Source organism: Pogona vitticeps, chromosome 1, assembly GCF_051106095.1.
Source record: "Pogona vitticeps strain Pit_001003342236 chromosome 1, PviZW2.1, whole genome shotgun sequence".
NCBI lineage: Eukaryota > Metazoa > Chordata > Lepidosauria > Squamata > Agamidae > Pogona > Pogona vitticeps.
The window spans coordinates 127,610,840-127,634,494 of NC_135783.1; the positions used below are offsets into that span (position 1 = coordinate 127,610,840).

At 41.9% G+C, this 23,655-nt stretch overlaps 1 protein-coding gene across 1 annotated transcript in view; it reads right to left on the reverse strand.

Annotated features, from left to right (window-relative positions):
* The window catches only part of MYOM2 (myomesin 2), a 96,043-nt gene extending 75,477 nt beyond the window's left edge, over positions 1–20,566 (reverse strand). Inside the window, exons 1-5 of the mRNA XM_020782643.3 lie at positions 20,437–20,566; positions 17,838–17,966; positions 10,419–10,560; positions 9,971–10,128; positions 8,208–8,300 (exon numbers count right to left, since the gene is read on the reverse strand). Of these exons, the coding sequence (XP_020638302.3) occupies positions 8,208–8,300; positions 9,971–10,128; positions 10,419–10,560; positions 17,838–17,966; positions 20,437–20,543 (629 nt within the window). The 5' untranslated portion in view covers positions 20,544–20,566. The remainder of the gene's footprint in view (positions 1–8,207; positions 8,301–9,970; positions 10,129–10,418; positions 10,561–17,837; positions 17,967–20,436) is intronic.
* Between the last annotated feature and the right edge of the window lie 3,089 nt (positions 20,567–23,655).

Here is a 23,655-nt window from a genome sequence, read left to right on the forward strand (position 1 = left end):
GCCTTTTTAATGAAAAAAAAATCCTCTTTTTACATAAGCAAACTCAAAACAGCTAAGAATACAGGTAAACCCTTGATCTGTGCTCACTTCTCTTTAACGAGGATGGCCTGCAGTGAATTTTTAAAGGGCCCAATATGCTCAGCCCTGCCTCCTAAACAATTTTGTCTCTTTCTGGAAAGATAAAACAACTCGCTTGAATTATGATGGCTCGGATCACAGTGAGCCCTAGCAATTTAATGGCTGCTGCTGTTGTGGGGGGGGGGGGGCGGAAAGGATTCTCGAAGGCTTTCGCGGCCTGGATATGATGGTTGTTGTTGTTATGCTGAACAGAGCATGGACAGAGTTCCTACTCCTGTTCCTTTGAAGATGCCAGCCACAGAGACTGGCGAAACGTCAGGAAGAACAAGCTTCAGAACACGGCCAAAGAGCCTGAAAAACCCACAACCGTCGGGGGGGGGGGAAAAAGATAGTCCGACTCTCTGAGATCCCTCACTCTGCTCTGCCCACACTACTGCAGAGATCTATGACCTCCAGCCCCTCTGAGAAAAGGCAACAGAGGGAAGGAGCAGTTTGGGCATGGTGAAACTATCCAAATGACTCACATTTTATGGCTAAAAGGGAAAAGGTATTGGGTATGTTGTGCCATTTTAAAGCAGGGGCAGAAATATAAGGGAAACCATTTACAATAATCCCCCAGTGTAAGGAGCTAATGGATGTAGGGAATATCTTGTGGGGAGACTACAGATTTCTTGCCTGTAACCTTATCCTGCAAGACACTGTTAAAATCGGTCTAATCCAGTGGTTCCCAACCTTGAGTCCCCAGATATTCTTGGACTAAAACTCCCAGAAGCTTTCAGCACTAGCTGTGCTGGCCAGAATTTCTGGGAGTTGCAGTCCAATAACATCTGGGGACCCAAGGTTGGAAAGCACTGGTTTAAGCTATGGAGGTTGTGTCTGGTTAAACAGAGGTGGAATTTGGCCTGTGAGGAAAGAATTGGATATGATTGGCTGAGGGATCCTGAGAATAGATTTCAGAATACAAAACAGGACATGAAATGAGTTTTGCCGTGAGGTTGTGCAGGAAAATGTAGCGTTTCAGATGTTTGGAATGATGTGACCTGAAGCCCCAAATCTTCCAGAGGGCCATAGATTCCTCCCCCACCCATCCCCATAGGGAGTCATGAGTTCAGAGAAACGTATTGATTAACATTCATATCCTGTAGCCTTGGATTATATGAGATTATATGAGATTTTAAAATTCATTTTGTATGAAAATGTACAGACAAGAGGTGCATAATTTGAAACCTACTAGGGGCCTGGCACTTGGCAGGCTGCTATAGATGGCTACCACTTCATCTTGATGGGTCAGAGTTATAAAAACTCACTATCAAGGTCTTGTCCATTATGAATAATCAGTAAAGCATTGCTCAATTTGGCTTTTTAATTTTGTTAGCTAGCCCATTTGCCAAATGGCCATTTCATTTGCCAAATACAGATTAGGCCCTCAACCTCAGTCATTGGCACAGTAGCCAAAGCGAAAGCTTAATTGTCAAAATGGAAATATGCTACTAAGAGAGTGATGTCAGTGTACATATCACTGAATTATATAAATCTATTATTTGTTTTACTTGAGAATTTAATCCCCAGTCTTTGGCACAAAGTTCTCAAACTGGCTTCCAATCCAAAACGTGAAATTGTTTGTTTAAATTTTTTTACCCTGCCTTTCTCTTTTAGAAAAGGACCCAACGTGGCTTACATAATTAAAAGACAAAAATTAGCAATAGCACTACAGGAACAATCTGAGCAAGCAAAATTCAGATTTAAAAGATAAAGTCAGAAAGGTCTAGGATTTTTTTTTCCTAAGGATTTCATTGGGTGGCCAAACAACAACAAACCTGGTACTAACCAAACCTGTCTAAGAAGAGAAATTCAAAGGGTTCCCAACTACCACACCCCACAACTACCACAACAATGGGAGACAGAGAGGAGCTTCAGAAGTGGACCCTGAGACACAGGAAGGTTTGTGTAGAAGAAGCCAGCCCAGCCCCTGAAGAAGCTTGTTTCTTCATTGATGTACTAGCATAGAAACTAATTGAATAGAAACCACAGAATAATGTGCAGGGGAATTCTGGATACTAACTGTAACAGGCAGCCCTGACCTCACCTGTCCGTCACAGCTGGGCAGTGAATCATCAGCCAATGGGGTGATGGAGGGTGGGGCTGAAGAGGGAGGAGCTGGAAGAAAAAGGGGTGTGAAGAGAGTGTAGGAGTTCAGATCTGGAGTGTGAGACAGAAAGAGCTTGTTTAGAGGCCTGCGTGCCTAAGTGGTCAGTGAGGGAAGTCTGTGATTGATTAAATAAGATATAGTAATTGACATCTTGATTAGCTACTTGTGATTTTCGTATTTTATTTTGTTATCTCAATAAACCTGTTTTGTTTTGAAGGAAACCTTTGTCCTTCTTAAATAGTCAATATAATTGGTGGCAGCGAATGTGAAGTGGTGTGGTGGGCATTCTGAGAGGCCTGAGTTGGCAGTGACTTCAGAGTGCCCTGCTATGTCACACTAACTAATACAAGGAAATAAATAAAAAAGTCACATCCCTAATTTTGGGGGGGGGAGGGGGAGAGAAATAACGAAAGACAATTCCTTGTGGCACTTTAATGATGAATAATGTTAGCATTCATGGACCAAAATCCACTTTTTCAGGTGTGCCTGAGGAAATGGATTTTGATCCATGATAGCTCACACTGAAACAAATCTGGTAATATTTAAGGTGCTACAATAATTTATTCTTTCTTTCTTTCTTTCTTTCTTTCTTTCTTTTCCCCCCTTTTAAGAGGCACAAACAGACTAACATAGCTACTTCTCTGGAAATTCCTAATTTAGGATTTTGCTTATTGATTTCCAAGGTCAGTAGAAACATGAAATTGTTACCAAGACATGTGTGGCAAAGAGATTTTTAAATATATATATATATCTTGTTGCTTATATTCAAAAAAATGGTACATAAAAATCAACCATGCATTAAAACAGCTGTAACATCTGGATGGAATTTTGAAAGATTTTTCAAAGTGAGTAACCCTAAACGCCAAAAAAGTTCTGTATTTCTGAGCAGATGTAAGAGTCCTCTGGGACTGACAAATGGAGAAATGAAAGAGTATCCAGTTGCAACTTTAAAATGATAGGATGATGCCACGTCTTTGGCTTCTCAAGAATTTTTCCACTGGAGCCAGGGAGCACCCAGTATATTCATAGGAATAAATGTCACACTTGCATCAGAAGGAAAAGTTCTCTGCCTAAGCTTCAGAGGACTGGTAAGATGACAGCCAAGACATACCTAAGCTGCTTTAAGTGGCTACATATCAGATGACTTGAAAGTCAGCATATTGGCATGAACAGCTGAGAAGAACACTGAAATAGGCAGAGAATCCTAACAGTTTAGATACCCAAAAATTAACACCAAAGATATTTAGACTTTTTATCCAGTATTTATAAACTGCAAAGGAGTAGCTGGACAGTTTCTGCTCTAAAACAACAGAGCAAAACATCCAGACCTCCAGAAAGTTTAGGTTTTGACCTTCATATTGTTCATTTTGTTGGTGGTGTTTGACACTGTCTGCAAAAAATCAATCTTGCATAAATTCAAGGATCTGATCATTACTAAAAAGGCATCAAGAAATTACAATCCAACCAAATAATATACAGCCCATTTGGAAGCCAGCTGATAGTGGGATCTGCTTGATTTACAGAAGCAAAGTCCGCAAGGGCCAAAACAGTGGAAATAACTAAAGTCCACAGTTAGATTTTCCTTGTCTTTTAATTGCTGGGACCCCAGTCCAGTTACTTGCATATACCCATAAGCCATCCTTGTGACTTTGGATTGAAGGATGATTGGCTTTATGAAAACAGCAAGGGGAAGGAGAGCCAAAGTCATCACACACTTCTCATCACTGTGGTCTCAACAGGAATCATTTCTTGGGTAAAAGCAAAAAATGGCACAGTATCATCAACAGGTTGCTGTTGCTTTTTAAGTGTACCACAACGTATGGGAGGGGACATGAATTCCTTTGGAGACACGGCACAGAGAGGTTTCACCCTTCACCATCACAATGGCCATAGTGTCCCAGCCCACCAGGCAATCATTTTAAGGGGACAAAAAGGTCCCATTGACACCAGATAATAGTTTTGTCCTAAGTGCAACTGCCATGCTGGGAAGATGGGGGGGGATATACAGTTGCAACTAGGGTTAAACTTCCTCTTCCATCATCCTGCAGTCCCAATAAGAGGATGTACGGAACACACACAGTTCACTGGGACCACAGCATGCAGGAGGAGGATCATGCTCCAAGCAGTGGTGCACGATCCACATTTGACATAAAATGTACGGTAGTTAAGCCAAGATCAGATTGTGAATGTCCTTCTTTTTTCATTTGGCCAATACTCACAGACAAGTTGCTCTTATATAAAAACCAAAAGAAGTTAAAGGAAATCTACAGTTAGCTCTCCCTTCTCATCATGAAAAGAATGTTAAGATATTGGCTGAAATCCAGAAGCTTAACTTACATGGCATCAGGCTGATGGCACTGTCAGCTGTGGCAGTTTTTCAGAAATTAATTAATATTCCACCGCCACCCCAGTTCTCAAGGCTCCCTTGGAATCCTCTTCAGCATGGGAAAGCCACAAGAGTAGGAGCAAGGAATCTTTAATTTCCTAAGATCATTTTGGCAGCAGTGGTTTAAGAAATTAAAGACAACCCCCATCCTAGATTTGTGGCTCATAAAATGTTCCCCACAATGAAAGGCATCCTAAGGAAGCCTCGAGAATTCTAGGGAGAATCAGAGACTTTTAATGTCCAAAATACCACCCTGGCTGATGATGGCATCAGTCTTACGTGGCATAAGTCAAAGCAACAGGATTTCAGCCATTAAGAATCATTAAAGCCAAAGCAAATGCATGGTTTTCTTCAGGTCTGGCCCTACCATTAGATAGTGTAGTTTCAAGTGGCAGGAAAAGTCAGCAAGCTGTTACTCATTTCATTCAATATGTTACTGCTAGGGCTGCTGAGGGATGCTTCAGGGCTTTTCTATGCCAAAAACAACCAATGTGCAGATTAAGAGTGCAAAAGCATCTTCATTTGAGTGAGTGGGCACTATCGTTTGCTGTTCCTTCTCAGGCAGGAAAATGTCTTGGGCAGCACTGGCTTTCTGCATGAAATGATAAACTGCATGATAAGATCAATGACTACTAATTATGAATTTTGTCTGCCACTGGAAATCCACTCTCCCCACATTTCAGGGATTGCTAAACTATGTAGACAGAAGAGTGGGCTCCACATGCTTCCACCTGGCTGTACAAGGGGCTCTTCCTTATTTCAGGCTTACTTTATTTGGCTGCATTGAATGCCCTTCTTCTCTGTCATATGGGGATAGCAATTTTTGGCAACCTTGCAGAGTTTGTTTGTTTGTTCATTCGTTCATTCGTTCATTTGTTCGTTCCTTCAGTTTGTATCCCGCTCCCCACCCAGCACTAGTCTGGGTGGGTTACAACTCATTGATGTTAAACTGCACACCCACTTTTGAAAACAGTACTGAGTTTTTATTAATAACACAAGCAGAAAGGTGTGCCTTTCCGGATATAGCAGCAGGTTTCAATTAAGTCAGTTACAGAAGAAACTGGAGTGGTCTGGTTCAGGTTTAAAAGGTTATTTGTTTTAGTGTAATCTATTTTATCTTTCACTTGAGTGATCCTTCCATCCACATTGATTGATTTCTCTTCTCCTGTAAGGAAGGGTCCAAACATGTCTTTGGATCACCCCAATTTGTCCCCATTTTAATTAATAACACTCCTCTTCCTGCCCCCTTCCCTGCTTTTTCCCACAGTCATCATTCAGTGGGCCACAGCAACTGTTTTCTTTGAATAAAGCAAGTGATATAGCAAAACAACAATTCATCTACACATAATACCACCAAGGTATCTCATTTATCTAGAATAGCGCTGCAGCAATAGGAAAACATATTTTAAAATTTTAAAATGATTGAATAGATGAAAATAGAGGAGCAAGGTTCTCCATCATCCCTTTCAATGCCACCACCCACCAAATACATCACTGGATTGTCACCTCAGATAAGACCCCCCCCCACTGTTCTATTTTGGTGCTAACTAACCATCCACACAGGCTACAGAACAGAATAATTAGGAGCGCTCCAAATTGTGCCCCCAAAAACAGTAGCCTAGTGTTGTGCCAAAAAGAAGCAAGACAGCTATAAAAAGGAAGCAAGATGGATTGGTCTAAGTCAACAAATATGTAATTTGATTTGAACCAAACAGCATCAGAAGCATTCCAAATAACGAGCCATGTGCCCATCTGGACATGCTCTGTAACACAGCAAATACCCTGATTTCTAAAACAGGCTTTTCTGGCCAAAAGGCATCACATTTCAGTGGCAAATTGTACTCCCAGAGGAACCTGGAGTATTGTTTGTCCTTCTGGGAAATACATGGGAGAGGGAGTTCCAAAGGTTGGTGGGAGCCACATGTTTCCCGGTCCTCCATTAACATATCCACGTGCAATTATATAACAAAATAACATTGAAACTTGCACACATTCTTTAAAAGTTTCTGTAAAACAGAATAGCCCAGCCTACACTATACCGATATGCTTTCCAATAGATCCGTATCTTCCCTTCCTCTCGCTCTTCTCTCAAGAAGCAACAATAGTTATGGGGAAATGCAAGACACTTCCAAAGGTCATTCAGGCACTCCTCGCAGCAACAGAAAGCTCCAGGGCAAAGAAACCCAGAGGAAAACTTTCCCACTCCAGTAAATAAATGCCATCTTTTTCCAGCATTTACAGAGATATTAGCCGAGTTTCCTTCTCAGGACCCATGCTAAACCTGGCCGTATTGTCTTCAGCTTTTACATGGACCGACTGAAAGAAGGACAATACAGTAGTTGTATGAACTGGAGCTCTGACATGGCAGGAGAGGAGACCTTAATCCTTTCCCCCATCCTAGTCAATATGTAAATGTTGTGTTTCTCTTCCCTCGACCATGGTTCCCAGTCTCATCTCTCTCTCTCTCCACAATGATTCTTTTTCTATTGAATTTGTCAGCCCCATGTGGATTAGAGATATAAAAACTGTCAGATCTAGTCCAACCTGAAGGTCCCTAAAAGGCCAACAGAAATGGTAACGCCAAAGAAATATACTGAGAGCCAAAAGCAGCTCCCTGAGTAGATAATCGTCAACCCATCTTCTCTAAGAGACGCAAACATTAAACTGAGGCAAAGCCCAAGCTGCCGCTAGGGAGACTTCTGGTGAGGGATAAGCAACTAAGAAATGTTCTTCTTTTTGCCATTTCTCCAGCACAGACGGAGGATGAAACAATGGGAAACTGGCAGTTTTCAAACAGAATAAAAGTTGTTCTTGGCTTTTGTTTGGATTCTTTGATATTCTTGTTTCGTAAGTTAGCACAAGAATACTTAACACCTGCCTTCTGGAAACTGTTGCTTGATCTCTGAGGACAGGAGTCTGGTGGCCTGGCCAGATTATAGCCATGCCTGGAGTGAGATAACCATCGCAGTTGGCTGACATCGGGTGACAACCCTCAGCCATGCTTCCTAAGCCCCTCAACCATTCCTTCCTGAGCAGTGATGTAGGTGATACCTCCCCTGGTCTGAATCTCTAAACAAGCATGTTGGTCTTACATGTGGTGGATGATGCCATCCAGTCACCACTGAACAATCATTTGTTTCTAACAGGTTGCCGTTTCCATTAGGCGGGGTTAGCCGTGTATGAAAACCTCTCACACATTCATGCACAGGAGTTCAGAGTGTATGCCAATATATGTGCAGAGATCTCCTCCACGCAACTCAGGAGCCTGGACAAATCACCGTCCCACTAATCCACACAGAAATCCTTTTTCATTAACGCTGAACATGTGTATGAGGGGAGATGAGGCTGAAGGCATAACAGGGACTGCCACAGGAAGCCCCCTTATCCATGTTTTTATCGCCTGAAGGGTGTCACCTGAATCCCATTATACACTACATGAAACATATCTATCAAAATCCTTTGCATATTCACTAAATGGTCTGTATGCTGCAAACCATACCCACTTACCTGAAAATAAGCCCTACCGAATTCAGTGTGACTTCTGAGTAGACAGATTTTAAACCCTACTGATAGTGTCTCAGAAAATATATAGACCTGTTTATCTCCAGCACGTGTACTCCATATTTGCTTTCAATCCTGTATTTTCCAGGCTCGCTTGCAGGTGTAATCAGTTCTTCATTTTTGTACCTGACAAACAAACACAGAACAAATTGCAACATCACACATAGAGAATCAAGATGACTTGGACACAGAAGGGCAAGGATAGAAGCAGTTTGGTCAGTGCTTAATCATAGAATTATAGAATAATGAAGCTGGAAGGGCCCTTATAAAGGCCATCAAGTCCAACCCCCTGCTCCATGCAGGAATACGAATCAAAGTACAGTATATCTGCCAGGTGGTTGTCTAAATTTCTCTTCAATGCCTGTAGTGTTGGAGCGCTCACCACCTCCCAAGGTAATTGGTTCCTGTGTTGTACTGTTCTAACAGTTAAGGGATTTATCCTGATGTTCAAATGAAACCTGGCTTCCTGTAACTTGAGCCCATTATTATGTGTCCTGTACTCTGAGGTGATAAAAAAAACACGTCCTCTGTATGGCAATCTTTCAAGTATTTGAGAAGTGCTATCATATCTCCCTTCAGTCTCCTTTCCTCAAAGCTAAGCCTACCCTGTTCTTTCCATCTTTCCTCCTAGGGCTTGGTTTCCAGTCCCCTGATCATCCTTGTTGTCCTCCTCTGAACTTATTCCAGTTTTTCTGACTCCTTCTTCAAGTGTGGTGTCCAGAACTGGATACAGTATTCAATATGAGGTCTATGCTCTATAATTCTTCTTTTGTTCAAAACTATCTAAGGTTGTACAAGATATATATTCCCAAACAGCTTGCAAAGAAAAGGAGAAAGGTGGAAGCTAAGTTGGGAAACCAACAAGGAGTACTAAAAATCCTGCCTGAAACCCTGGAAAGCCAGTGTCAGGCATAACTGACAATATTAGGCTATCAGGATGAGTAGCCTGACTCCGTACAGGTAGCTCTCCACGTTCCTATGTAGTTCAGTGGTAGAGTACCTTCACAGCAAGAGAAGGTCTTGGGTTTCATCTCAGGCAAGACTGAGGAGAGCTGGAGAAGAACTTTGTCTGAAACCACACAGAGCCACCAGGGGCAATTCTTATCTAGGCCGACAAGTGGTTTAAGTTGACTTAGCATTCAGCATAAACTGGAAGTGCTCAAGAGCATTCATCACATGTATGTGAATGTGCAGGGGAAACAGCAAAGTCCTGCCGGATCTCACTTTTATACAGGACTTTGTAACTTTCAACCAGAAATGGGCTTCTTTGAACTCAATGTTGCTCCATTAGAATCAATGTTGTTGTTTATTGTTTGTTAAACTGTCGGTTTGTAATACAAAACATTTGAACGGAGGCTGCTTGGGAGGACATATCCACATGCTTCTCTTGCTCTTGTCTGTGAAATTACATTTGTGTGCAACAGATTTTGACTGCTGAAACATCCAGCGTATGTCTGCACTTCAACCTGGGAGGACACAGAAGGAGTTTCCCTGAAGAATGTGGGGACAGTGGACACATCTGAGTGTTCCCTCGGAATGACAGCTCCCAGTCAGCTTATCCTTCCAATCTGGAAGCGCCATCGGATTTCTTCTAAGGCGAACGAAGAAGTATAAAGTCTGACCCTCCTCCCCTCCGAGCAGCAATGTCAACAGTACCCATCTGGCACATCTTTGAGGATTATAAAGGGTTTTTAACATATCCATTATGTATGTGACACTAAATAGCTCAGCTGATGCTCCCAAATGAAAGCAGCTTAACACCATTTTGAGATTCCTGGAAAGGGTCAAAGCCTTACCATTGTACAACAGGAGTGGGAAATCCTTGGACAGTGAAGAAAAGCTTGACAGACATCTTTTCCCAAACAGTATGAGATCGGAGTCGCACCAAAATTTCAGGTGCTCGACTAATGCTCTCTTCAATGGAATACCTTTCCAAAGCCATTCTTTCTTGTACCTGAACATAAAAATATGTGGAAGCAGAACAGAACGAGTCAAGTCCTGGCATGAACAGCAAAGCGGCGGGGGGGGGGGGAGGTGCAGCTTTTGCAGGATGTTAAAGCACTGAGCTTGCTATTCACTCTCCGGGACTGAATCCCCCAGAATCCCCCAGCCAGCCTGAATCTATAGGGGTGGCTGTGCTCATAGGGGGATTCAGGGAATTGTAATCCAAGAAAGTCATTTTTTTCAAATTCTGCTTAAAGCCAGACGGAGGACAGAACACAGAAGGCGCTCTCACAGTCTCACCATCCTCTCTATGGTGACTTTATCCAGCTGTTCTCTAGCGAGGAGCCTGGCTGTGCGAAGCTCTTCTTCCAAGGAGGCCAGACTCCTGACATAACGCAGCCTCCTCTGCTCACTCCAGTGCTGAGACTTTTGCTCCTGACTCCTGCGTGATTAAAAGGGAAGATGACATAGAGTTAAACCCCCATATCAAAGCTTTCACGCGTTGTTGGTGAAATACACTTCTCCCTTGAGTTTCACAGGTTGGAGCAGCACAGTTTTGATTAAACATGAATTTTTAAAAATATAATTATTTCACTAAATAAATAAATAGTCAATAAATACTGTGTTGCTACTCGTCTTCAGAAAGTGACCTGCAAAAGGTGGGTCTCAAAGCTCCTGTTGGTGATGGGACAGTGACCCCCCCCCCCGGTTTGATGGCAATGGCAATGGCCTGGATGGCCCCTCTCCTAACATGGCAGCTCCATGTGGTGGCCAGAGAAGGTGCTGAGGCATGCCAGGAGGCTAATGTGGGTTGGGGAGGTCATATTGGTGTGCTGCTCCATTTTGGGGGGAGGGGGAGGAGAGAATGCACTTCTGTCTTCCCCGTCCGATAAAGACTTTTTATGTGTTTTAGCTTCTTGTCTGTATTTGTGTGTGTGAATCAACTGTTTATGCTTTGTAAGCTTTGGGGGGGCATAAGAGTTAAACATGGATTTTGAATATGGTGGTAGTGGTGTCCTGCACCCCTAACACTAGTATTTTTGAAAAGAAAAGTGCCATCTTGGTTATGCCAGTGAAGTGTATGAAGTTTCATTACCAACATAAACAAGGTGGAGGACCCACACTCTCCAAACAAGTTTTCCCTCACCCAATAATAACCTCAGAACTGCAGTGGTGGAAGGAAACCTATGGATCATTGAGTCCAACCGCTGTTCAGGAGGCCCAGTGAAAAATCGAACTCCCAACCTCTGGATCTGTAGCCAGATGCTTAAGCTGTTGAGCTATCCAACTAAGCTTCACATCAGTTCTCAGAGCTTTATTTTTAGTCCTCTACTTTTATGATGAGCAACTCACCAAATTAGGTTTAAACACAGCCTTCCCCAACTGATTGCCTTCTAAATGCAAAGAAGCCATAGTGGTTGGAGATAATGGAAATTGTAAACCAACATGACCGCAGTTCACAAGGTTGGGGAAGCCTGGCTTAACGGGCGCTGACAGAAGTAGCTATACTAATCTCAATGAGATGTTCTCTCTCTCTCTTTGGGATTCAGCCAGATACAACATGTCAAGGATGACCAAATACAGACTTGGTAGGAAGGAAGGGAGGAAGCGTCACAGGAACAGCCACACTCCTGTCTATTCACATTCAGCATATTACGTCCATATATTATGAGCACATATGAACTATATAAATTTTATTCGTAAAGTTCCAAACCCTGTCAAATGGATTCTCCAACTATTTTTATTACATCCCACCTTACCATCATGCTGCTTAAGAAGATAACCTTCCTCTCCTTCCATTTTATTCTCACAAGAACCCTGTGAGCTTGGCTAGGCAGGGAACCAGTGATCACCCCAGAATTGCCACAGTAAAGTTTCATGGGTGGGTTAGGATTTGAACCTGAGGCTCTCCAGCCAGAATCTGGCACATTGGTAGAACTACAACCTACTGCTGCTGCCATTCTTCTCCCCATCATGTCCTCAGTTGCCCTATATTTGGATGAGAACACATTTCAAGAAAATATGATCAATGGAGACCATGAACACAACCTTCAGGTGGTATATTCTAGCCTGCAGGTAGGAACCATCGTGCCATGAGTTGTTGTCTCAAAAATCCCAGTTGCTTGACCCAGCTACAACAAAAAGCTTCATAGTTTACAAGCCCTTCAACTGAATCCTCAGGACACCAAGCTGCCTGGCTGTGCTCTGTCAGGAAATAAGTGCAGTATTATATGTGAAGAGCCTCGTGGTGCAGTGGTTAAACCACTGTATTGCAGCCAAAACTGTGCTCACGACCCAGGATTCAATCCCAGGTAGCTGGCTCAAGGTTGACTCAGCCTTCTATCCTTCCGAGGTCAGTAAAATGAGTACCCAGCTTGCTGGGGGGGGGGGGGCAATGTGTAGCCTGCATAGTTAACTTGTAAACCACCCAGAGAGTGCTTGAAGCGCTATGGGGCAGTATATAAGCCGCATGCTTTATTTGTGGGAAGGGTCCCTAGGGTGAACCTTGACAATAAAATAGGGTTCAGGCATTTCTCTAGTGGATCCTGGCTTTAAGCTATGCTTCAGGAACACAGCTAGATAAGACAGAAGAGATTCATAACAACCATCTCTCGTGATTATTTTAAAAAATTAAGCACAAAGAGGAATGAGGGCAACATTCAATCAAAACCACACAAGAGTGATCAGACTTCTTCCAGAAAGGGAGCACACTGTCCAGCTGCATGCTCACATGACATGCACCACTACAAATACGTATGTCCAAGTATCTTAAAACAATAAATACTCTTTCAGGGGACAAGCACCCCACAACAGACACCCAGGGGATGATAGTCTTGCAGGAGGAGGATCGATTATTTTCTCATTTTTAGTCTTTCTATGATTTAAATAATTTGTCCTACTACTAAAATACCTGTCATTTACCTCACAGTGGATTTTGCACAGGTAATTTACGATCAAAGTTCACTGAAAGTGTAACTTTGTCTCTGCAAAGTTAAATGAAAGGGCCATTTCAATGGGACTCAATCCAAGCGAAATTTCCAAGGGATTGGCTCTATTTTATCTCCTACTATGCCACCTTTTAGCCTTTTGTTTCTGTCCATGGAGTTTTCTTGGCAGTGATACTGGAGTGGTTTGCCAGTTCCTGCTCTAGGTGGACTCCGGAGCCTAGCGTGCTCTGGTCCATGGGGTCATGAAGAGTCGGACACGACTTAACGACTAAACAACAACAACATGCCATCTTTAATGTTGTCCCAAATCTAACACCTGAATATGGTGCCTTTCCTGACACAACAGAAAAGGCAATCTGTACTCTCCTCCTTGAAAACCAAGCAAGCCAAGTATAGGAGTAGAGCCATCAACCTGTGTAACACACTCCTCAGAAGAAGAATTTACTTCTAAAGAAGCCAGATCAGGAACAACTATGGTGACAAGCCTGCACAGAGTCTGGAATTGCTTTAATCATTAGCTGTTGGCATTTCAGGCATTGAAAGTACCACATCAGATTTCTCAGACACCAAGACTTCCTTCAGACCTGCTGAGTAAACAGCTTGACATAGCCAGACTATTTCTGAATTATACTGGGGGAATGAGGACACCTATGTCTAATGTGATTTTGAATTTTACATGTACACAGAATTGTCTAGTATACTGATGGGGGAGATCACACCAATAAAGTCATCTTTTGTATTGTTCAGTTTAACATGTGACGGGTTCACTCCACAAGGTAAGCCATGGGCTTTTATTTGGAAGACCTGAGCATGGCTGTTAGGGACAGGACCTTTTGGAGGTCATGAATTCATAGAGTCACCATATGTCAGAAGTGACATCACAACAACAAGGTTCAATTAATTGTGCACCATTTTTGTGTAACTGGTAATGGTAAGTGGTAACTGATGCCATCCAATTGCTATGGTACAAATACCAGACACATGATATTGTAATACTATAAATGTAACAGATGAGTGCACCTACATGGGCTATAGAATTTTCATAACACTAAGAGTTTAGTCCCCATTAGGAATAACATGTAATCTCCTTCAGATGCCACCAGCCACAGAATATGCATCTATGAAGGGGTTGGCAGCTTCGGGATTGTGGGGAGAAATGAGCTATTTTATCAGTTGTTCAGCTGCTTGAGGGCCACATACCAAAGGGGGTGTGGACTCAGGAAGGGATGGTGCTTAGGATAATTGTGGGGTTTTTTTCTCAATTATATATATGCAAAATTTTCTCAATTATATATATCTTGAGTTATATTTTATATTCCCCTTCTCCAAACTGACAGAGGTTTAATTAAATAATCAATTAATTATAGAAGGTTGTGCTCAAAATCCTACAAGGTAGGCTTCAACAGTATGTGGACCAAGAACTCCCAGAAATACAAGCTGGATTTCGAAGGGGCAGAGGAACTATTGTGGAGACCAAATTACTAACATGCGCTAGATTATGGAGAAAGTCAGAGAGTTCCAGAAAAACATCTACTTCTGCTTCATTGACTATGCAAAAGCCTTTGACTGTGTCGACCACAGCAAACATGGCAAGTTCTTAAAGAAATGGGAGTGCCTGACCACCTTATCTATCTCCTGAGAAATCTATATGTGGGAAGGAAGCAACAGTTAGAACTGAATATGGAACAACTGATTGGTTCAAAATTGGGAAAGGATTACGACAAGGCTGTATATTGTCTTCCTGTTTATTTAACTTATATGCAGAATACATCATGTGAAAGGCTGGACTGGATGAATCCCAAACCAGAATTAAGATTGCCGGAAGAAATAATCAACAACCTGCGATATGCAGATGATACCACTCTGATGGCAGAAAGTGAGGAGGAATTAAAGAACATCTTCATGAGGGTGAAACAGGAGAGCACAAAAAAGAGATTATCCGTCACTGTGGTTGATGGGTGTCATTAGCTGGTCTTTTGTGTGTAGTGATCACCGGTCCTTGTGGCTGGGTAGAGTTTGTTGACCTTTTGCATGCTGTATTTTTGAGAGCTGGGAGCCATGTTTTTTGAATTTCAAACTTTCTTCTTTTTTGTCGAAGTTCTGCTGGTATTTGTGGATTTCAATGGCTTCCCTGTGTAGTCTGACATAATGATTGCTGGTGTTGTCTAGTATTTCGGTATTTTGAAATAGAGTTTCACGTCCAGTTTTTTTTAGGGCATGTTCAGCTACTGCAGATTTTTCTGGTTGTTTTAGTCTGCAGTGTCTCTCATGTTCTTTGATTCTGGTGTGGATGCTTTTTTTTGTCGTTCCAATATATACCTGGCCACAACTATAAGATATCCGTTATACTCCTGCAGTGGTGAGGGGGTCCCTCCTGTCCTTTGCTAACTGTAACATTTGTTGTATTTTTGTGGTGGGCTTGAATACTGTTTGTAGGTTGTGTTTTTTCAAATGTTTTCCCCATGTGGTCCATGACCCCTTTGGCAGAAATACTTTATTTGTGGGCGGCTGTTTTTCCTCTTCAGTTCAGTGTTGTTTTCTTGGATTGATGGTTCTTGTGATTTCATTTTTGGAGTAGGGCCCAATTCAGATGGTTAGAAGCCACAAAATTAAAAGATGCCTACTTCTTGGGAGGAAAGCGATGACAAACCTAGACAGCATCTTAAAATGTAGAGACGTCACCTTGCCAACAAAAGTCTGTATAGTCAAAGCTATGGTTTTTCCAGTAGTGATGTATGGAAGTGAGAGCTGGACCATAAAGAAGGCTGACTGCTGAAGAATTGATGCTTTTGAATTGTGGTGCTGGAGGAGACTCAAGGAGACTCAAGAGTCCCCTGGACTGCAAAGAGAACAAACCTATCCATTTTGAAGGAAATCAAGCCCGAGTGCTCACTGGAAGGACAGATCCTGAAGCTGAGGCTCCAATACTTTGGCCATCTCATGAGAAGAGAAGACTCCCTGGAAAAGTCCCTGATGATGGGGAAATGTGAAGGCAAGAGGAGAAGGGGACGACAGAGGATGAGATGGTTGGACAGTGTCACCAAAGCTACCAACATGAATTTGACCCAACTCCGGGAGGCAGTGGAAGACAGGAGGGCCTGGCATGCTCTGGTCCATGGGGACATGAAGAGTCAGACACCACTTAACGACTAAACAATGACAAAGTAGGTTATAAATCCATTTTGGGTATCAATCACTTTAAATTCCCTTACTGGGGTAGAAGCAACAGCATGAGCAGCTACTGTTTAAATAACAATAGATTTCCTGTTTAGATAACAAAGGCTTGTAACTGTGATTAAATACCAAGGGCTAACCTCTCTCTTTAAAAAAAGTAATGCTTAAGAAAAATATTGGAAAATGCCTCTAATTAGAGTTAGTCAAAGTACTAAATTATTCTTCTCCTACAACCACTGGGCAGGAGAGAACAAGCAGGGAAAGTAGCCTTTTCTCACCAAACTTCAGTGGCGAACTGTGACCTTTTTTAAAAATCAGAAGAGAACTAGAGGAGGAGGAGAGACACAGGAGGCCGCATAGAAGTGGGGGCCACAAGCCACACTTTGATGGCCCCATGTCAGAACTCTGGTTCTTTGGCAGAGGGACTGGTGGGTCGTAAGATACAAAGATAGACTGCATTGATGCCAATGATGCTAGGATGGGGAGACTCAACTGTGCCTTGTAGCCTGCAGGATACCAACACATCTACTGATGCAGAATGACAGCAAACTAAAGGAGAGCTCTGACCATCTGGATTTATTTCCTTACAAAAGAACAGATCTATCCGTCTAGATAAATTATTTGAGCAATTAGGACTGTCCCTCTTCCATTCTGCTAAGAGGTAACCTAAGGCTCCTCGATTTGTCTGTAGGGAAGAGGTGATGATATCAGTCCATAACTCTCCTTTCCTTAACATACCATGTCCATGTCCCTGGTGTATTTGTTCTACTGTACGTCAGTGGGTGTACAGCCTCTCACACAAAAAAAGGAATAGAGCTGTCAGCATATTTATTATAGGAGTACATCTCTTGGCTGAAACTGAGATGTCACCTTAAACCACCACCACCACGACTCAGGAGGTAAATAGGATATGAGGAAGAAAACTAAGTAAGAATCTGAGCAAGCAGCTCAAACATACAGTTTTGACATTCAACAAGAGCATAGAACATTAGCTTTAAAATATACATGCCCAGTAAGTACCAGCATCTATTTTATCCACTTTTAAAGCCTATTTTCAGTATTGGCATATGTCAGCTATGAGATTTACAAGAGCTTCTATGCTTTGGAATTCCAGACCAAATAAATTAATGAAGAGCCCAGGACACTGGAAATGTCTGATCATGTTGACAGCTCTGCCAGTAAACCTACATCCCCTGGGCGTTCAGGCGTTTCTGAGAGTTCTTTAGAAAAGAACCCATTTCTTTTCTTATTTCAAAATATTTGTGGGTGAGTCTTGCAGCAAGCAGTGATAACAATCACCCAAGGCACATTCCATAATCTGTATGACATAGCACAGCCCCTTGGCTAGAGAGAAATAAAATGGAGAGTAATAACACATTGTTGGTGGGCCACATGCAGCTTCCTAGGCCATTTTTGCACTCCTTAGATATATCCAAACTTATGTCACTGAATGTGGGTGGCTAAAAATTGGCCCTCCTGATCTTTTGAACCAGGGGTCATGCTCCGCGGGGCTTTTCTGAAAGCCGAAGCCCAAAGCCAAAGGTTGAGAACCACAACCATAATAGTGCATTATGATTTAGCCAGAAGAAAGCTTTACCTTGCTTGGGATTCATGTGATGCTGACACCAATTCTCCGCCAGTTTGCTGCCTCCTTGCACAGAGGACACATGTTGTTTTTCCCAGGTTGGAAGACGTCTGATATGAAGCAGCCTGTCTAGAAGCAGCCCTTTGAACACAAACCACAGAGAACTCAACAACAACACAGTGCTAAGATTTCCGTATTCTTTTCTGGGCAAAAAGAGTTTTAGCTGGAGATTGGAAACATTACCATAAGAGGGCTTGAAACTCACTGTCAGTAAGCTGAGTAGCCATGCTGGTTGGGGAACTTTGAGAATTACAGTCCAAGCCAGTAGTTTTTACAAGCTCTGAGGCTAGCCATAAACAACTTTCTAGGTTTTTTCCCCCTTTCATCGCCATACAAGTGGAATGGGGATGATCTTACATGGCTACAAAGGCTGTAGCTGTTTCAGAAGAGAAAAAGGGTGACTCTGGACTGATTTGGGGAATTCAGAAGGCTGGGCTTATCCAACATACACCTACAGCTGAACCAAGAACCAAACAAACTTCTCTCCGCCTACAGATGCAGAGAAGCCAGTATTGCAGAATATTCTGAAGGTTACAAAGGGAATAGCTTCCCTGTAAGCTTTTCTTGAAGGATTTCCATGAGAAAAAGGGCAGATGTCTCATGTATCTCTCATCAGATCAAGAATTCCATTTAAGAGAGACAGAGAGAGTAAAACACTCCCCCAAGAAAGGCTGTGACATCAGCTTGGGAGCAGAAGGGCCTTCCTTGGATAGAATAACAGCCATAGCTGGACAGCCATCTTAGAGGAGCGGAACTGCCCAATTTTTCAGTGTGGGTTTTAGTGAGAAGGAGGAAGAGGAAGAAGAGGAGGAAAGGCTGATTTAAAGCTCAAAAGCATATTACAAAGCTCATATTAACTTTGGAACCCCAATGACCAGCCTAGCTCTGCCTGAAGAATCTGATCTATGATGATTATGCAGTTTCAGAGTTTAATGGAAAGTTCCTTCCTCGTAAGTGAAAGAAAAAGAAGAAATAGCGATGTAACGTCTATAAGACTAATTCGGGTTTTTTAGTTTCCATAAGTTTTCCTGTGCAAACTGTACTTGGATACACTAAAGCTTAAAAAAAAATAGTCTGCCTTCCTTTTCAGGATCTTATCTGTGGTGGAGGACTTTTTTCCAGTGGGACTTGTGCGAGAAGGAAATATTTTTGTATATTCAGTCACGTAAGTTCACATTGGCAGTTGAAAGTGCACATTCAAGGCATGAATTAGAAAATCTAAAGTCTTTCAGCAATTGCAAATGTGAAAGCAATGATGTAGAAATTCACAGAAAACATTCATTATTGGTATTTCATTGCTAGCAGACTCGGTTTTGACACCAAAAGCAGTCAGAGCCATGCATTTTAAATGCCTCTGACAGATTAGAAAAGTATTATTTTATATATCATTCAATAACTTTTGATTTTGATTAGCTAGAATGAAACTCAAATGTTATGGGGTGGTATATAAAGTAATACTTTTTAAAGTGATACTCCTTTTTTTAAAAAAAAATCTAGAAACAGTGTTTTCAGATGCTCAAACACATTGGAAAGCTGAGTTTTACTGAACTCCCATGAAGACTAGAGGCCACACCAAACATTTACTTTTCACTTTTGGAAAATAATTTGGACACATTCCCCCCCCCCTCTACTGATATATTGAAGAAGGAAGCATAAGTACTGTGTCCAGGTTGCACTTGTCACATTTGGTCAGAATCCAGTCAAACGTGAAAAAGTAGACTTTTAGAGCGGGGAAACAGGTAGAAATGGAGGGCTACCATTCTGATCACAGGATTTTACTTGTTCCATGTTTACTTGTGAGTAAACTCAAATGTCTTCAGTGAAACTCTTTTTGAGCAAACATACAGAGGATTACAGTGAGCAAGTTCACACCTTTGTGTTTTTTGAACTCCTCACAGAGCAGCAGATTATTCTGGTTTTGATGGCTTAAATACTGTAGTTTGATGCCCAACTCTGCCCACCTGCCAGAAGTGATTCTTATATCAAAAGAATGCTGAAGTTAAGGGACTTACTCATTGTAGGGTTTCTAGGTCTTTGAACAATTTCATCTATGTCCACACCATCCCAAAATTTGATCCTTTCCAATCTGTGCTTTTGCTTCTTACAAGAACATTTTTAATGGGGAATAAATATGCCAAGAAGCATGATTTGGAATAGAAAGATAGGGCGTACATATCTTAATAGATTTCAGCATGGTCTTATGGGGCAAGGACCAGGAATGGTCCAGCAATGTTGGAATCCTTAAAGTCTGTCCTCCAGTTGTCTAAGTTCTTCGGGTGATGCAGAGGTCCCTCAAAGGACCAAGCCATAGTGCTATGTATGTGCAACTTGTAACTTCCCAAGACAACTCAAGACATCCTGCTGTATTCTGCTGCCTGCCACCCACCTAAGAGGTCCATCTCTGCAATCTCCTACAAGCAGCAAAAATGAGAGAGCCATGCTGCACTTACTGGTGGGCTACATAGCAGACATCATGAATTTGCCTTTAAGTCTCAGAAGGTAGACAGAGCTGTAACATTTGTTCATGGGGAGGGAAAAGTATAGGACTTACCTCCTTGCCGAATATTCCTGGAGCAAATACCTTGTCTCAATATTGCGATAGGACTGGTCAAAATGCTTGTGCCTTTTTTGGTAGAATGGCATTCTCTTTGACGACATGTTGGAACCCGCTACAGTCCACCCCTTCTGTAAAACAAAGGGGGACAACTGTATTTAATCAGGACTTCCAGCCCATTCCATTGTTCTCCTTACAACTTACCTCTGAAACAGATTGTGCCACCAATAGAAGTATTTTTTTTTTAATGGGGAGTGCCAACTGCTGCATTAGTTAACATAATGACAACTACCATCAAACACACAGGATTAACTATTCAGGATCATATGGTAATAGACATCCATTCCAACCTAAGGCGTGTTTATTTCAAAACAAATCCCACTGCATGCAGCGAGACATACCACAAAGTAACTGATCTTCTTAGGGCTATACATGAAATGACATCAACCTCTGTAACTACTCAAAAGTTACCATTTTCAGTGAGGAATATGCATTTCAATCAACACAACCGAATATAAATATGGAAAGGAATCTATGATTGCAACTTGATACTATAGACAGTTGACTAGAAAGTCTAACAACTGCAATCCTATGCACCCTTACCTAACAGCAATCCCAGATCAGCCTTCTGAGAAAGCTCACATAGGATAAAACTATGTCCCACACTGAAAGCAACAGAACTGAACATTTATTGTGCCTGTCATTCCTAGTTTTTTTCCTATACAACTTCAATTGTGGCCGCTGAATAATGAACATCCCACAAAAAACACAACTTTCTTGAGGACAATTCAAAAACTACACACGTAGCTTCTCATTATGTGCACACTTAAAATACATAAAACAATGGGAAGCCATGGTAGCCTATAGCAGCTAAAATAATAAAATACTATATGTGCACCTTTCAAAATCACATGATTAGCATAGCATAAGCCGTTGTGGGCTACAGTTGACCTTATCAGAGGTATGAAGTGTTATCCTGAATGTCAGGCATGTATGTGGAGAGCACATCGCTGCTGGGACTAGGGCTTGTCTGTGACCCGAGTGGCTTTGTGAGTAGCTGGTCTTCTTTTAGAACAGATGCTTCTTCTGCCTCAAGCCTATTTCAAGTTCATCATTCATAGAAATAGGCATCAAGTCAACCAGATAACAGACGCATCACCTGCCTATGCAGGGCAATGCATGGTCAGATGACCCAGGTTAATGAAGAGAGGAACATTCTTAACAAATCAAGACATAAAATGCAGTCTCAAAACTCAGCTGCATTTATATCCCAGGAAGATCATTGCTTGACCAGTGCTTTACAACACCGCAGTCAGAGAGATGCAGAGGCTCATGGGTATCGCTTTCTGGCTAGCAAACCAATGAAGACCTCCTTCAAGAGAAAGTATTCATTGCAACTGACTCCTGCAACTGGAGGGACATGTTGCACAGAAGTTGTTGTGTTCAGCTGACAGTTACACGAACTGTTTGGATGCTCAGCATAAAATAGTGTTGGCTGAAAAGTTTTCACCTGTGAAAACATCCTACTCTGTTAGACTTTTAACAACAACCATTGGGTCTCTGAATCATTTGGAAGCCTTTTCGGTATACTGTCCTTGCTACATAATAAATGTAGCCCAATAATATTAATTCTGATTCACTCTTCACAAGATTTATGCTTTTGTTTTTCAATAGCAAAATATTTTCTGTGAAGGGAACGTGTAGCGTTTTAGTGGTCTTTCTGAAACTCGAAAATGTAAGACTGCATACAGACTTAATTTTTACTTTTTACATTTTTTTGAACTTACCAGTAACTAATATAGCTATGGTAATTCTCTGAAATTAATTACATAAGTTTCAGCCCAAATGGAAATATTGTTTTATAAATAATATGAGGCATTTTGTTCAAAATTACAGTTCTAAATCATTTATGAAGATCCTTTATTTTATGAGATTTTTTATAACAGTATGCATTTTTAATTGTTTTATTTTGATAATGTAATGATATTATATTTGGATAATAATTGTCCATCCAGTTCTGTCTGCCCATTTTCTGTTACTCCAAAGTGTGTTACCTCAATTACCAGCCACATTTTTTTTTCAACACCATTTCTGCTCCTCAGGAATGTCTGAAATGACCCAATTACTCTGTCAGTAAATGTCCTTCAGACAACTGAGGATAAACTAACATTCCCAAGAAATTCAGTATTGTTAAAAGAACTTCCTTATAGGCCTTTGTAGATCAGATGTTCAAATTCCCACAAATTCCAAGCCTTTTGAAATATTCTCAGTCGCAACAAATCCTCCAGAAAAATATTATTTTGCTTCACTTTGCCTCATGCAGAAAATATTTTTTTATCCAGTCACCTTGGCTCCACTTCTAGTTTTGGTAGCCTTCTCCTGCCAGCGTTTGGGAAACAGGGTCCTGGACTTGTGCCACAGGGCAGAGACACTGTCAATCAATGGAAGGACAGCACCTTCCAATTCGCCTCAGCTGTCACCCAACCAGTTTACGATTTTTGTATAGGTAAGTAACTCCCTTTTCCTGGCTCAAAGGAAAATTCCCTCAGGCATAAAGGTGTTGGCTGCTCTGCTGCAGTCTACAAAATGGCTTGAGCCTGTTCCACCTAACCACATTCTGCCTGTCCAAATTATCCCGGAAATTTTGACTAGACAGAGGAGCTCCTTACTTGCCATCCAAAATGGCCAGATGAAAGCCCTGTAATAACTCATGGTCGACATCACATTCCTCACCAGAGGAATGGCAACCTCTTTTCTTAGGTCAGGTGGTTTTCCCAAGGATAGTACAGTGGAGCTAAAATGATGCCGGTGGTGCAGAGGAGGAACCTGATAGTTTCAGGCACCCCTCTTTATGAGAGACCAGCTGCCAACTGCATTGCTCAGATGGCAGCAGGCACTGTTGCAAGGGCTCTCCTTCTCGCTCCCTAGAGAAAGACAGAAGGCCCCTTGCTATCTACAATTCTACCACAGGCCACAAAATGACAGGAGAGAGAGAGAGAGAGAGAGAAGACAAAGAAAAAACTTCATATCTTTAGCTCTGAAACTATTAAGTGGCCAACCAAATGCAGCTAGAACCTCAGAATGTTCCACATTTATCCATTTTCTGGAAGACCTGAGCAAGTCTGACTAGTTACCACTTTGTTGCATACAGGGAAGAGTTTCCATTTGGAAGGAAAGTGAGCCTGATACAGTGGTGCCTCACTAGACTGTTACCCT